This window comes from Oreochromis aureus, linkage group 7 (genome assembly GCF_013358895.1).
Source record: "Oreochromis aureus strain Israel breed Guangdong linkage group 7, ZZ_aureus, whole genome shotgun sequence".
Taxonomy (NCBI): domain Eukaryota; kingdom Metazoa; phylum Chordata; class Actinopteri; order Cichliformes; family Cichlidae; genus Oreochromis; species Oreochromis aureus.
The window spans coordinates 41,331,280-41,345,409 of NC_052948.1; the positions used below are offsets into that span (position 1 = coordinate 41,331,280).

Genomic DNA, 14,130 nt, shown 5'->3' on the forward strand with positions numbered 1-14,130 from the left:
AGAGAAAAGACAAAAGGACAAGATGTGATCTTGACACAAAACAGAGAGAAAATTTATCTTACATTTTTTCATCATCTGAGAAAAGTGTTCTGAAACGGCTGACTCTAAAAGAAAAATGAATAAAAGGTAGATGCAATCTGAATATTTGAATTTGAACTATAGCTCTATCAGAAAATTTCAGCTTCTTAGCCAAAGATACATCAGGTTGAATTTGTTCATTATAACCACTCAGAATCTTAACTGAAACAGAGAATGTGTGAGTAGCTAACATTAGCGTTATTCAGATGTAGATCTGGACTTAAGTTGTTGCAGGTAGCAGTTTGTAAAACTGAACTTGTGCTACCAGTAATTATTATTTCAATATGCAGTATGCACTAGTCCAAATTAGTGATGGAAAGAAAAAGCTAAACAAATAGTGTCACTTCTTCATGTGAACAGAGGAGGTTTGTGAACATTTATGTACATTATTTATGCAGAAGTGTTTTCTCTAAATCCGCAAGATCCTGTATTTTGAGCAGAAATGAAACAGACTCTTTGTGCATGGACGTTACAATGTTATGCACGTTCTTGTATATTTTAATGTCTAAAAAGGTGGCTGAGTAAGAGAAAGCAAGGCAATTCGAGAAAAAGAAGCCTCACAGTTCTCTGTGATATGTCACACCTGGTTTCTTTACGCCTCTTAAGGCCTTTTCACACAAACTAAAGTTTATTTCTCCAAAACTATCCCCTCGAGTATTTGGCTGAATGCAAATAAGTATGAAGAGTAATGTACATTTGGGGCAAAGTGGCATTATGTTAGGACTGAGTGTTTTATATATCCCTTTTTAATAAGAATGGAAATGCTATGATGTCTTTGTGGTTTTGACCACCTCAAAACAGTCATTGCCTCACAGACACTTCAGTCTGTGTAATTTGGGGAGTGAAGGAAGAGTGATAAAGGGCATAATAGCTTTCAGGTTTATTGGCAGTTGGTCATGTGACGATCAGTGATTTGAGCACCCAGAAGTTCTGTCAGTGAACTTTTCCTTTGTGGCTTTCATCATCATTAATGTTTCCATTGTTGACTTTCTGCAGTCTGCATATTTTCTCTGGCAATTGTGGACAATGTGTGGATGTGGAAAGAGGCCGGTTTTCCTGCTGATCGTGCCACAATTTCCCCTACAGTACCAAAGAAATGTACTGTACACAAACAAAACAAAATGCTTTTTGTTTAAAAAAACAAAAAAACCCCCCAAAAAACTAAGTAAAAGTCTGGAATTAATAAGACCCTACCCAGTTACCCAGTCTTTAGTGACTCTAAATTGCAAAATGGGAGCCAGTGCCTGTAGAAAAATTATGGTGTAGTTTACTATTTGCTGCATACAGAGTTTTAAAGTCTCTGAAATTAAGATTTTATGTTGTTTTGTATTTCCTGTAATAAAAAGAGTAACAAAAAAATCAACGAATCTAAGCAAAAATTAATGTCAGGACAGTGAAGATGGGTTAATTGTGAAAGCCATCATCCAATTAACCCTTTAAAGGCTGAACCATGAAATACAGGGTGGGCCATTTATATGGATACACTGTAATAAAATGGGAATGGTTGGTGATATTAAAGTCCTGTTTGTGGCACATTAGTATATGTGAGGGGGCAAACTCCTCAAGATGGGTGGTGACCATGGAAGAGGGTCATGTGACACATCAAACTTACTGGTAATGTCAGAAGAAAAACAATGGTGTGCTTGGTTTCAACGTAACTTTATTCTTTCATGAGTTATTTACAAGTTTCTGACCACTTATAAAATGTGTTCAATGTGCTGCCCATTGTGTTGGATTGTCAATGCAACCCTCTTCTCCCACTCTTCACACACTGATAGCAACACCGCAGGAGAAATGCCAGCACAGGCATCCAGTATCCGTAGTTTCAGGTGCTGCACATCTCGTATCTTCACACCATAGACAGTTGCCTTCAGATGACCCCAAAGATCGGGAGGGGGTCAGATCGGGAGACCTTGGGGGCCATTCAACTGGCCCACGACGACCAATCCACTTTCCAGGAAACTGTTCATCTAGGAATGCTCGGACCTGGCACCCATAATGTGGTGGTGCACCATCTTGCTGGAAAAACTAAGGGAACGTGCCAGCTTCAGTGCACAAAGAGGGAAAAACATCATCATGTAGCAATTTCAAATATCCAGTGGCCTTGAGGTTTCCATTGATGAAGAATGGACCCACTATCATTGTACCCCATATACCACACCAAACCATCACTTTTGTTGTTCCAACAGTCTTGGAGGGATCCATCCAATGTGGGTTAGTGTCAGACCAATAGCGGTGGTTTTGTTTGTTAACTTCACCATTCACATAAAAGTTTGCCTCATCACTGAACAAAATCTTCAGCGTGAACTGAGGGTCCTGTTCCAAATTTTGTTTTGCCCATTCTGCAAATTCTGTGTGCCGATCTGGGTCATCCTCGTTGAGATGCTGCAGTAGCTGGAGTTTGTAAGGGTGCCATTTGTGAGCAGCTAATATCCGCCGAAGGGATGTTCGACTAATGCCACTCTCCAGTGACATGCGGCGAGTACTACGCTGTGGGCTCTTGCTGAATGAAGCTAGGACAGCCACTGATGTTTCTTCATTAGTGACAGTTTTCTTGCATCCACATTTTGGCAAATCCAACACTGAACCAGTTTCACAAAACTTAGCAAGCAGTTTGCTAACTGTAGCATGGGAGATGGGTGGTCTCGTAGGGTGTCTTGCATTGAAATCTGCTGCAATGACCCGGTTACTGCGTTCACCAGATATCAACACAATTTCGATCTGCTCCTCATGTGTTAACCTCTTCGACATCTCAATGGCTGTGAACAAAGAGAAACTTGTAAATAACTCATGAAAGAATAAAGTTACGTTGAAACCAAGCACACCATTGTTTTTCTTGTGACATTACCAGTAAGTTTGATGTGTCACATGGCCCTCTTCCTATTGAAAAAACAAAAGTTGTATCCAAGATGGGCGACTTCTAAATGGCCACCATGGTCACCACCCATCTTGAGGAGTTTGCCCCCTCACATATACTAATGTGCCACAAACAGGACTTTAATATCACCAACCATTCCCATTTTATTACAGTGTATCCATATAAATGGCCGACCCTGTAGTTGCTAGAAATTAATTTGCATATATGAGTTTTAATTTGTGTCAGTGTGCAATGTGCAGTATCATTGTGCAATATTCGGGGGTGGGGGGGATCACACTAATACTCATTCCCTTTGCCCACAAACCAGTGAAAGAAATGCAAATAAAGAATGAATGCAAGATCCTCATTAATTATAACCAATAAAAATCATTCTGTTTTGTGTTCATCATTTAGGACCCATCATTTAATTGAGAAATATTATAAATCTTCATTATTAAATCCATGTTTTTGCCTCTCTTTTCTCTCTACAGCTCTGTGGTGCAGTCCCCGCCTCCCCCAATGGTTCGCATCATCAATGGTTACATCACGGTGCAGCCGCCTGACAGGATCCAAAGCCAGTACAACTATCATCGTGTTCCTTCAGCAGCACCAACGCCTTCAACCTTCTCGTTCTCTTTACTGAGCTTCCTCCTCACACTACCTATAGTAATCTCACAGATATGGACTGTGGCCCTCTAGTAAAACAGTTACAAGGACTCTAAATAAAACTCGTACACGTGGCGGTTTCAAATGTACTGCTCTAAAAAGTCTGCTCTAGCTGTTCACTCCATGGATGTTTGGGCACAGAAAGTTTGCTATGTTGGAAGTGAACTGTAAAGCATGGCAGTAAGGCTTATCTCTTTACAGATTGGGCTTTGATGTGCACGCGAGTTCATATAACTTGAAACATAAAGGTCTGTGTTTCACTTAATTTACACAGAGAGTGAGCACGGAGTACGCAGTAGGGAAAAGATCGAAGCTCAAACAGACGTAGTGTTATCACTAATTACACAACTCATCAGTGCCTTGCTGGGTTACACAGTTATAGTAGACACCTATTAGTTGCTCTGAAAATTTGAGAAATCACTTAAGTAATTTTTCAGCTTAAATATTTTCTCCAACAGCAACTGGGACACATGTCCTTTGTATATCTGTGTAAGAGTACGTGCGTGTGGGCGTGGGACAAAAAACGTCTATCGGCTCTTAAACCCACTGGGCTTGCAAACACGAGTGCTCAGACTTTAATTTATTCTTCTATTTTAGAAGAATCTGATTTCATTACATAAAAACCTGCTGCGGGGAGAAAATTGTACATATGCCTTTTGAATATTATAGAAGTATTTTAGAATTATTAAAAAAAATTAAGATTATCAGAAACATTGTTGTTTATATGGAAAAGTATAAATAGATATGCAGTATATTTTTGAAACAAAATCAGGAACTAACCACCATAGCCCCCATGTCATGTGTCTCACTGAAATTACATTTTTGAAAGGGACAGGTGATTGTATTGTACTTTATTAGTGTTATCGACTGCTATGATGTATATGTTTGCTGAAAGAATCTATGTGGATGTGTCTGTGCGTGTGTGCGCGCGTGTGTTTTACATAGCATTCATAGTATTTTTTATTTATTTAAAACTGTAGTTTTGCTGTTAGCCATGTGAAACATTCCCTGTGGCTTTTCTTTTTATATATTTCATCTCACCATGATGCCAAAATGACTTGTTTTTCAAATGTTCTCTCAATGTAATTTCAAATGCATATCGTGGCAATAATAATTAAACTGACTACATGAGCAGACCGCGTAGTGCTTTAGGACCTTCACATTTCATTTATGGCACGAGATAGCCACAATAAAATATTTATCTGGATTTAAAATTGGTCTTCGAAGCTTGTTCTTCGCTGTGAAGCAAATCAGTGGAAAGTCAGGGGGGAGTGTTATATTAAGTATAGATCAAATTATTTTAAAGGTGTTACTCATCACAACAAATAACCGTACAGCTTCCCAAAACTTAAAACCTTTTGGATTCCTTAAAAAATCTTTTGATTTAACGGTCAACAGGTTTACGCTCCAGTCCCATTATCATGTGTACAACCTTCAGTTCCAACAGGGAGCTGTTTTCAGTGATCAAGCACACATAAGCTCTTCCTGTATGACCTGCCCAGCACAAGCACAGTGAAAAATCCACTGAGTATAGAGGACCATTTACCAGCTAAATTGCGCATATCTGTTTCTAAATATGTTTTTCACCAGAGATGTATGAATATTTTATCAGGTGGACATAAAAATGAGACCAAATGAATGTTAATGCTTAGTGCCCTATGTCTGCTGGATGTATAAATAGCCATCTGTTAGCTAACATGTTTTTTAGGTCCAGCAGCTTTAGGTACAGCAGTATCAACTGAACAAAAAAATGGGCACACACACACACACGTACACATGCTGCCCTCCTGATGGGTTCATGGCATGTTTATGTGATGTTAATGTGATAAGACAGCTATTAGAAGTTGTTTGATGTGTGCATGTGGTCTGTCACAAACAAGACAGCAGCTCTGCTGGCAAATATCTTTCCTGCGAGACACAAACAGGAAACCGGAGCAAACGGGGTCTTTAGATGTACAGGAAATGAGACATAATTGATTTGTTACATCAACAGGAAATGCTGAATGACTTGTTAGTTTGTGCTTTTATTTAGGAGTGGCTATGTGCTTGATGTGCTGACATGCATGAGCAAAATTAGGGCAGTTATTCTGTAAGTCAGTACAGCCCATGGAATATGCTAACTTTATCTGATCCTTTCTGATTATTAAAGACAAATTTATGTTTGTTTTTATTTAAAAAGCAAAAAAGTATGATGCATGGAAAAAGTAAATCACACCCTTACAGTTTTTCACACATGTGTGCATGTCTTGCATTTAAAATACTTAAGTAAATCATTACTCTGTAAGTGATATCAGCTACAGGGTCGTTTTTTTCAGGACTGGCTCCACTGCCATCGGTGTGCTGGAAGAAGAAGGTGAAGACATGGCATCTGAAAGTTACTCCTTTACACACGTAGTCAAAGAGAACTCAAACAATTACATTTATGTGAGGCAGACTAGACAGCAGTTTGCCAGTGAACATACAGGCAAAGTCTACAGGTCTAGTGTGGATCCATACTGAATACGTAAGCGAGCACAAAAGCCAGAAATGGCAGGTGCAAAAATACTCTTTTTCTAAATCACACAAAGTGCATCCTGGTTTCTCATTTATAAATGTGGCTTATGCACAAAAAGAAGGCTATGCACAAATCTAAGTCTGTTAAAAGAGGGGAACCTGTAGATACAGGTGTTAAAGGAGTGAACTGAAGCCAGAATGCAGATATTAAATGCAAGAAGTTGTTATTACACCCACATAAATTCAGCAGTGTGAGTAACCCAAATCAAATATTCTGTTCCACTTATTATTTTGAACTTTCCTTATCACATTTTTTATACCCGAAGTGTAGAGAAGAGAACAAGACTGTATCCTACAGACACACATTGTGGCGCTTACAGCAGCAGAAACACAAGATGATGACAGGATGCAGCAGGTGACAGGAAAGGCAGCCGTGAGTGTCACTTATCAGTCTGTGCATAATGTGCATTTCTGTCTTACTGTCTGGAGACAATGTGATGGCTCCTACACACTTTGTCTTCCTACCGGGAATATCACCACCATCACAACCATTTAAATGATAAAACATTTCCATGCATCGCTCCATTTTCTTTCACTTACCCAATTCAGGGTTGTGAGGACTGGAGCCTGTCTTATGGCAAGAGGTGGGGTACACTCTGAACAACTTGCCAGTCTCTTGCAGGTCTCACACAGACACACACTCACTCACTCACTTGCTTTTAATATTTACAGATATTTTGGACTCATCGCTTAAAACGTGGACGTCTTTGGACTGTTGGAGGAGATCATGTAGACTCCATGCTGGATTCAAATCTAGGACCTTGTTACTGTGAGGTGATGGGGCTGTTATGTTGCTATACTGTAGTGTTATTATGTAAATTTCCAGTTAGGAAACAAGGCCAGCAGACAGATCTCCTAAAATTATTATTACACCACGAATCCTCATTACAAGCACAGCATACATAGCTACTTTCAGATGGGCTCATACTGACAAGAGCAGCACACAGCAGGTAGCTCAACATGTTTGACTGGCAGATTTTTTATTTATTTATTTTTTGCCTTTTCTGTCTTTTTCCCTCACTCCAATTTCCTCCTATGTGCTCGTGTAGATTTCTTTGCATGGATCTTACACACTCTCTCATAAAGGAGACTCCAGGCTTTTTCGAACATTTTTAGGACAGACAAAAGACAGGAAGGTCAGCAACTTTTACATATAGAGGTAAAAATAGTTGCTTTGCTGCCTCAGGCCACAGCTTGCAGTCAGTGATTCAATTATAAATCTTATGTTGGATCAGGAAATGCTAAAAAATAAAATGAAGGTGTCCAAAGGCTGAACTTTTTCCATTTGGGTATCTGAAGCTCAGTTGAAAAACAACCAAGGAATAGCTTAGAATAAGAATAAAGTCATGTAGCAGACTAATCACAGCTGAGATTTGAATCCCATTGAAATGTTGTTGGCAGGATTTGAAATCTTGCACTGAAGGAATTTAACATGGAAAAGTAGTGAACATTTTCAGAGGCTATATCAGAGACTGCTGTGCAATTATGCAAAATGACTGCAACGACCTATTTTAGCTCAAAGAGCTAATATTAACTTCTGAGGCTAAGAGGGCACTTCCTTTTCACAGAGAAGAATTATACTTTTGCTTAAACTTCTGTTCACTAAAAGCCTGCATGTCATTGTTCAGCCTTTATCTGCTTTGTTTGTCCAAATAGGTCAAAAGGCCAAGAATAACAGAATGCGGGGATAACATATTTAGCTCTGAGGGCTTTTTAAAATCTTATTCTATAAACAATTTAGGCCTACTTCTGACTTTTTTGCTGATCAGGTCAGGTCATTAATCTTTTTTTAAAAAGAAAACTTAAAGAAAATGAACCCCAGACTTTTGCCGCTGACCTTATGTGAGAATGTGGAACTGAACACTGCTACCTTTCATGGCGTGATGCGTGTTTGGAGAAATGTAGAGAGAAAAAGCAGACTGATTGTATAACTAAAGTCATAACTGGAGCCACTGCAAAAGCTCAAAAACATTAACCTTACATCATGTTGATGTGCGACTCCAAACGACATTTGTCTTGAGCTCCGTGTAACACAAAACTTTAAAAACAACAGACCTTGTAAGTCACTCAGTCATTCCATAAAAGAACAAACAAACAAAGGTGCGGGTCACTCTGCTAATTGCCTCCCTTTGAGTGCTTTTGCTGACAGATGTTACAGCTCATTTACTATTAAAAACACTGTATAAAGGATGGTGTGAATTACATAAGTCAAACTGTGGACCATATGAGTGAACTAGTGTCAAGGTAAAATCAATTCAAGACTTTAAACCAAGTCGAGAACCCGCTTATACACACATCAACTGGCAATTTCTTTCATTTCAGTCTAATTTTTTCTTACATGTTTTAGTTCCCTTCTCATTTCAAGACTTTAACCAAGAATTAATACAAGCATGCAAAGGCTATTTGATAACAGCGGAACCAAATACCAAACTCAAGAATTCAATACTGCAAATCCCGACACACTTGAATTAGAATAGCATTTCGTCTAGAGTTGGTAATTATAGTGCAATAGATATGCATGTAACATGTGGCATATGAAAGTGGCATAAAATACAAATGCACATGCAAAGCATTACCTGCAACGTGAATATGAGGAATTTGTTCATTCTGATCTTTTTTAACATACGATTCTGAGCATGTTTGGGGGATTTTTGATCTAATTATACCCTTATTTATCACTATATGAAGCAATATCCTCTTGCCAAACATTAGTTTGGGAAAACACAATCAAATAAGAAAGCAGGTCTTAAAAAAATACACGCTACACTGAACTGGAGGTGCGCTTTCCAGATCGGACAAACCCATACGAATTGAAAGCAGATGGCGATGCATCCATTTGTTTCTGGAAAGCAGAAACCCAAAAGGTAAAACCAGGCACAACTTTAATTCTTTTTTTTTTAAATTAACATGGATACAAAAAAAATAACCTGAGGTTGTCTGTTATTTACAGGCAGAATAAATATCTAATCCCTTGTGAAAACAAGATATAACCTTGAGTTTTCTCCATTTGTTATTGCACATGACACAAAAAGGTTTATTTTGCGCACTAAATAGTTTTTGGTTCAAACTGATCAGAAATTCTCAGCTTTTTATTTATGTTAAGTTGCTCCCATTATACCAGTCACCCAGTAAAGCTTTTATCTATGCTAGTCTATTTGTGCCTTTGTGACACAAGGTCAAATCACTTTCCCATTGTTAAAACAAGCACTGCATGCTATTGTTTATCTGATGTAGCTCTTGCACAATCGAGCCTATGTTAGGTGGATCTGTCTTTGGCTATTATCGCTGCATCTGTCTAAGAGTCCTTGCACTGTGTTAGCTGAGACCCATGGAAATAAGTGCTTTTTTGCCTGAGTCCTCAGTATATATTTACATAGTAAATCTCTCTGCGGTTACATGTGTTATGAATATTGGTTAGAGCTTTGACCAGTGGGAACTCATATTGTAAATATGCAATATTAGAGAACAGTCATTTCTTGGATCCACTATCAGTAAAATAGTAAATTCTGTATATTTTGTCTCTGCTCCTGATTTACATTTCTACATTTTTCTTTTATTTGCCAGTTCTGGCATAATTCATCAACTTTCACAGACGAACAAAACCTACTTTTGTTAAATGCAGTAATGTATCGCAAAGCGACCTTTGCAAACTGGGCATGTGTGACATTACACATGATTTTTGCCAGGGGCCCAAAAGGATTGCTTAGAGATGGAAGTTTTCATTGGGTGGAATTGCCCAGAAATAGCCCAGACTGAATAAAACATATGAAAGCCCAGGAGTTCAAGTATTTTGTAAGGAGGTGATCTTAACAGTTTTCTTAAACTGCTTTATAAATCAGCCCGTTTTTATTCACATAAAATGTGAATAATATTATCATATGACCATAAAAAACTAATTTGATTTTCCACCACCAGCTACCATCACCACTGACTGCTTAATAAAATAAAAAGTTAAGTGATAACTTTTTTCCCTCCGTACCATGGATCTTTGATCTGGTTTGATTTATTGTGTTTATTGTGTCTATTTACTCTCTAATATGAAGACCTGGTGGAGTATTGGGTATTTAAAGAGGAACTAAACACCAGTTTTAAACTATGTGGTGTACTAAGTATTACAAGCATTTATATCTCTGTAGAAATACCGCAAATTATTTAAGCCTTTATTTTTAATCATTAAAAACCAATTATTTTTTTAAAAAAACCCCTTATTTTCTACTTTCATTACATTTCAATTTTATTGTAAATTGTATAAGAAACAATTAATAACTGCTAATCATCAAAACAGCCAGGTCATCCCAATACACCTAAAATCCATGTTTCAGTTCATTTGAAGATTCAGAGCAAACACATTGTTTATGTCTCTCACTGCCTCTCAGGGTTGGTCAGACGATGATTGTCAGCATATAAACAAATCTAACATTTTTTGTGCTGGCACTGCACCACAGGGTGTCAGTCAGCTGCAGCTTGGATCAATTTTTCTGACGAGTGCTGCGGATAGAAAGAAGCCCACACTGGGAGCTGTAACCTGGAGTCATGGCACGCACGCATTTGGAAACACTGCTTCTCAAAACCAAAGCACACAAACACTCATGAGTGATATCAAAATATTGATAGTATATATAAAGTAGTGTCATAGATGCCTTTCTGTCTTCATATTGCTCATATGTCAACATGCGTTGTAAACCCACTTGTGCCAAATGCACATGCACCCCAAGCTGAAGTATGCACTGTTAAAAAGCTAGGTGGTCCCTCTCTACTCTGTTCTCATTCCACTTAGGAACAGTTTTTGACTACTGCATGTGTCAGTGTTTCTATTCTTCCCCCAACAACAAGCCACATTACTAACCTGTTACTTTATAACCTATTTATGAGCTGTTCCACCCTCCCCCCCCCCCCCTCCTTTTGGTAAGCATTTCACAATATCCCTGTCATCATTTTTAAAATAATGTCCTCCAATGCCATGTAATTATTTACAATTATATATTAAAGAACTGAAGGACTGAGCTGCATCTTTCTTTTAATGGGAATGACTGGAGTAGATTTGCGTGCAATGCTGCCCTCTGTCTTTGAACTGAGGTACTGGATTTCAGTTAATTTGTGATTCTCATGACAAAGTGACTGTGCAACTACTGCAAAACATGAGTAATAACATATGTAACAAATAATTAAGCTTACATTTTTTGACATGGGTTTAAATAAAAACACAAAAACCTAAATGCAATAACAGAAAAAGAAAAAGTGTGCACCAAGGACCGGAGAATATTCTGGAATTTTATTTTTGGGGGATGGAGAAACAGTGTTAGCAAGACTAGTTTTGGCTTTTATTCCACTGTGCCTACTATTCAAGTAGACAAGCAACTCCATTAATATATAAAACATCAGTTTTTACTGTAAAAATTTAACTTGATACCTGACAGGAAAAAGAATAGTCACATTTTTGATAGCAACTTACCTACTGTTTCCTGCAACTGGATGTCTATGTATGTCACTCAAGGGTAGGTACATTATTATGTCCACCCCCATAACTACAACTGATCAAGTCTGGCTCATATGAATAAATTCTCTTTTTCATTCTCTTTATGTTTCCATGTTTTTGGACAGATAAACATCAAATGGCGTTATAACAGTGTAAACATATAGAAAAGCAAAAATCTAAATATGCTTTACATATTGTTGATAAACCTTACTCCAGTACAAAAAGCTGAGATGAACTTAGTTTGCCTCCCTAAAACCTTAACACTAACTAGTTCTGAACAAGCTGTACCTTGGTAGGCTTGTCCTGTACAAGACGGTTCCTTGTTAGAATCTTTCAGTCACTTTAAGTCTTTTTGCACATCCTCAATGGACCTGGGTAGATTCTGCATGAAGCCATCCTTTTTAGGTTAAGTGATGATTCAAAATTGGCCATAGAAGTGAGCTAGATAAAATGTATGAAATAAAGCACTGTGTGAACATGCAGCTATAAATTTACATTCACAGGGTGGTGTAAAGTCTAAAGCACTCAGAGTTGTCTGTAAGACTAGAAAAGTACTATATAAAATTGAGTCTATTTACATAACTAAAACAGAATAAGATTAAACACTTAAAGTAAAGTAAAGATGAGGATATAAATTGGCACAGGGATCATTAGAAGATTATGAAGTGTATAAGGCATTTTCTTTTCTTTGCAGTCCATCAAGTGCTCTTCTCTTGTTCAGGGTCCCTGCTGTCACGTTCCAGCCATCCTCCTGACTGTCTCTTCTATGACTGAAGCTTCCAACTCATCCTGGACTGGCAAAATCTCATTCTTTGCCTTCATTTTTTTAAGTAGTGACATCTCGACATCTCCAGTAGACCTTGTGCCTTAGCTACATCTCAGTGACAGCCAGGACCTTTACTGTTCTCCCCTTTCATACTTTGAAGACATGAATAACTGCCTCAGAGACTTTTGAGTTGCAGAACTTTCAGTATTTCAATACTTCCCTATTATGGGTGAACTTACATTCTTCATTTACGCTCAGATATATTGCCAGAAGTATTCACTCACCCATCTAAAGTATTTAATACATGTGTTTCAATCACTTCCACGGCCATAGGTGTATAAAATCAAGCAGTGAGGCATGCAGACTGCATCTGCAAACATTTGTGAAAGAATGGGTCGCTCTCAGGACCTCAGTGAATTCCAGGGTGGTACCGCGAAAGGATGCCACCTGTGCAACAAGTCCTGTGTGAAATATTCTCACTACTATTCCAAAGTCTGCTGTTAGTGTTATTCTTCAACATGAACGTGATTGGGCACAATCGTAACTCAGCCACAAAGTGTTAGGCCAAAAATCACTGAGCGAAGTCAAAGGATGCCGAGGAGGATACTGCGCAGAGGTCGCCAACCTTCTACAGAGTCAATCTCTACAGACCTCCAAACTTCATATGGCCTTCAAATTATCTCAAGAACTGTAGAGTCTCAGTCTCTGTGTGTCTCTTTCTGCCAGTCCAATGGAGGAGGAGAACAGTACTTGTCTGACTGTGCTATGCCAAGTGCAAAGTTTATTGGAGGGGGGATTATGGTGTGGTTTAGTTTTTTAGGAGTTGGGCTCTGCACCTTAGTTCCAGTGAAAGGACCTCTTAATGCTTCAGCGTACCAAGAGATTTTGGCCAATTTCATGCTCCCAACTTTGTGGGAACAGTTTGGGAATGGCCCCTTCCTGTTACAACATGACTGTGCACCAATGCACAAAGCAAGGTCCATAAAGACATGGATGAGTGAGTTTGGTGTGGAAGACCTTGAGTGGCCTGCACAAAGTCCTGTCCTTAACCCACCAGAACACCTTAATTAAAGTGGAGACTGCGAACCACGCCTTCTCATCTACCATCAAATATATGCTGATAATGCAAAGGGGAACATGTGGAACCTTTCATTCCAGCCTTGAGACAAATGTCAGGTCCTCTATAAAAGCTGTAGACTCTTGGGCACTGAGCCTCAGCAAACTCTACCTGCATGTTTATGGTGGCTTGTCAAAGGATCCTTAAAAAGGGTGCATCCATTTCTCAAAGTTCAGTTACGGGGTGGGTGTGTCACCCTGTAGTTAAACCTAGAGGACAATATGTAAAGGAAACCTTGTTTGCAGAACAGTGAGATGGTTCTGAACTTATTCATTTCCTTTAACTCTTACTCCTTCATATCCTCATTGCTTCTCCTCAACATCCCTCTCCTTCAGAGCAATTTTATAAACCATTTAATTTACCCCATTTGGCTCAGTGTTGAGTATCTTTATTGGCCATCTCCTGGATCTCCTTTCCAGCAGGAAAATTTACTTCTTTGGACAAGTTTAATAAATATGTAACACAGTTTATGCTGAAGGAATTCTATATTTACAAACCTGAATTTATTTTAAAATATGTCTAAGAATTAGTTGTTCATAGGGGAGTTTTGAAAAGCAGAAAAACAGATTTAGGTGAGTTTTATAATAAATTCTTGCTTTTACTTATCTTTTATAACA

At 38.4% G+C, this 14,130-nt stretch overlaps 1 protein-coding gene across 1 annotated transcript in view; it reads left to right on the forward strand.

Moving 5' to 3' along the window:
• trabd2a (TraB domain containing 2A) overlaps nt 1-5,726 on the forward strand; it is a 60,237-nt gene extending 54,511 nt beyond the window's left edge. Inside the window, exon 7 of the mRNA XM_039615802.1 lies at nt 3,427-5,726. Coding sequence (XP_039471736.1) covers nt 3,427-3,634 — 208 coding nt within the window. The 3' untranslated portion in view covers nt 3,635-5,726. The remainder of the gene's footprint in view (nt 1-3,426) is intronic.
• Nucleotides 5,727-14,130: the final 8,404 nt, after the last annotated feature.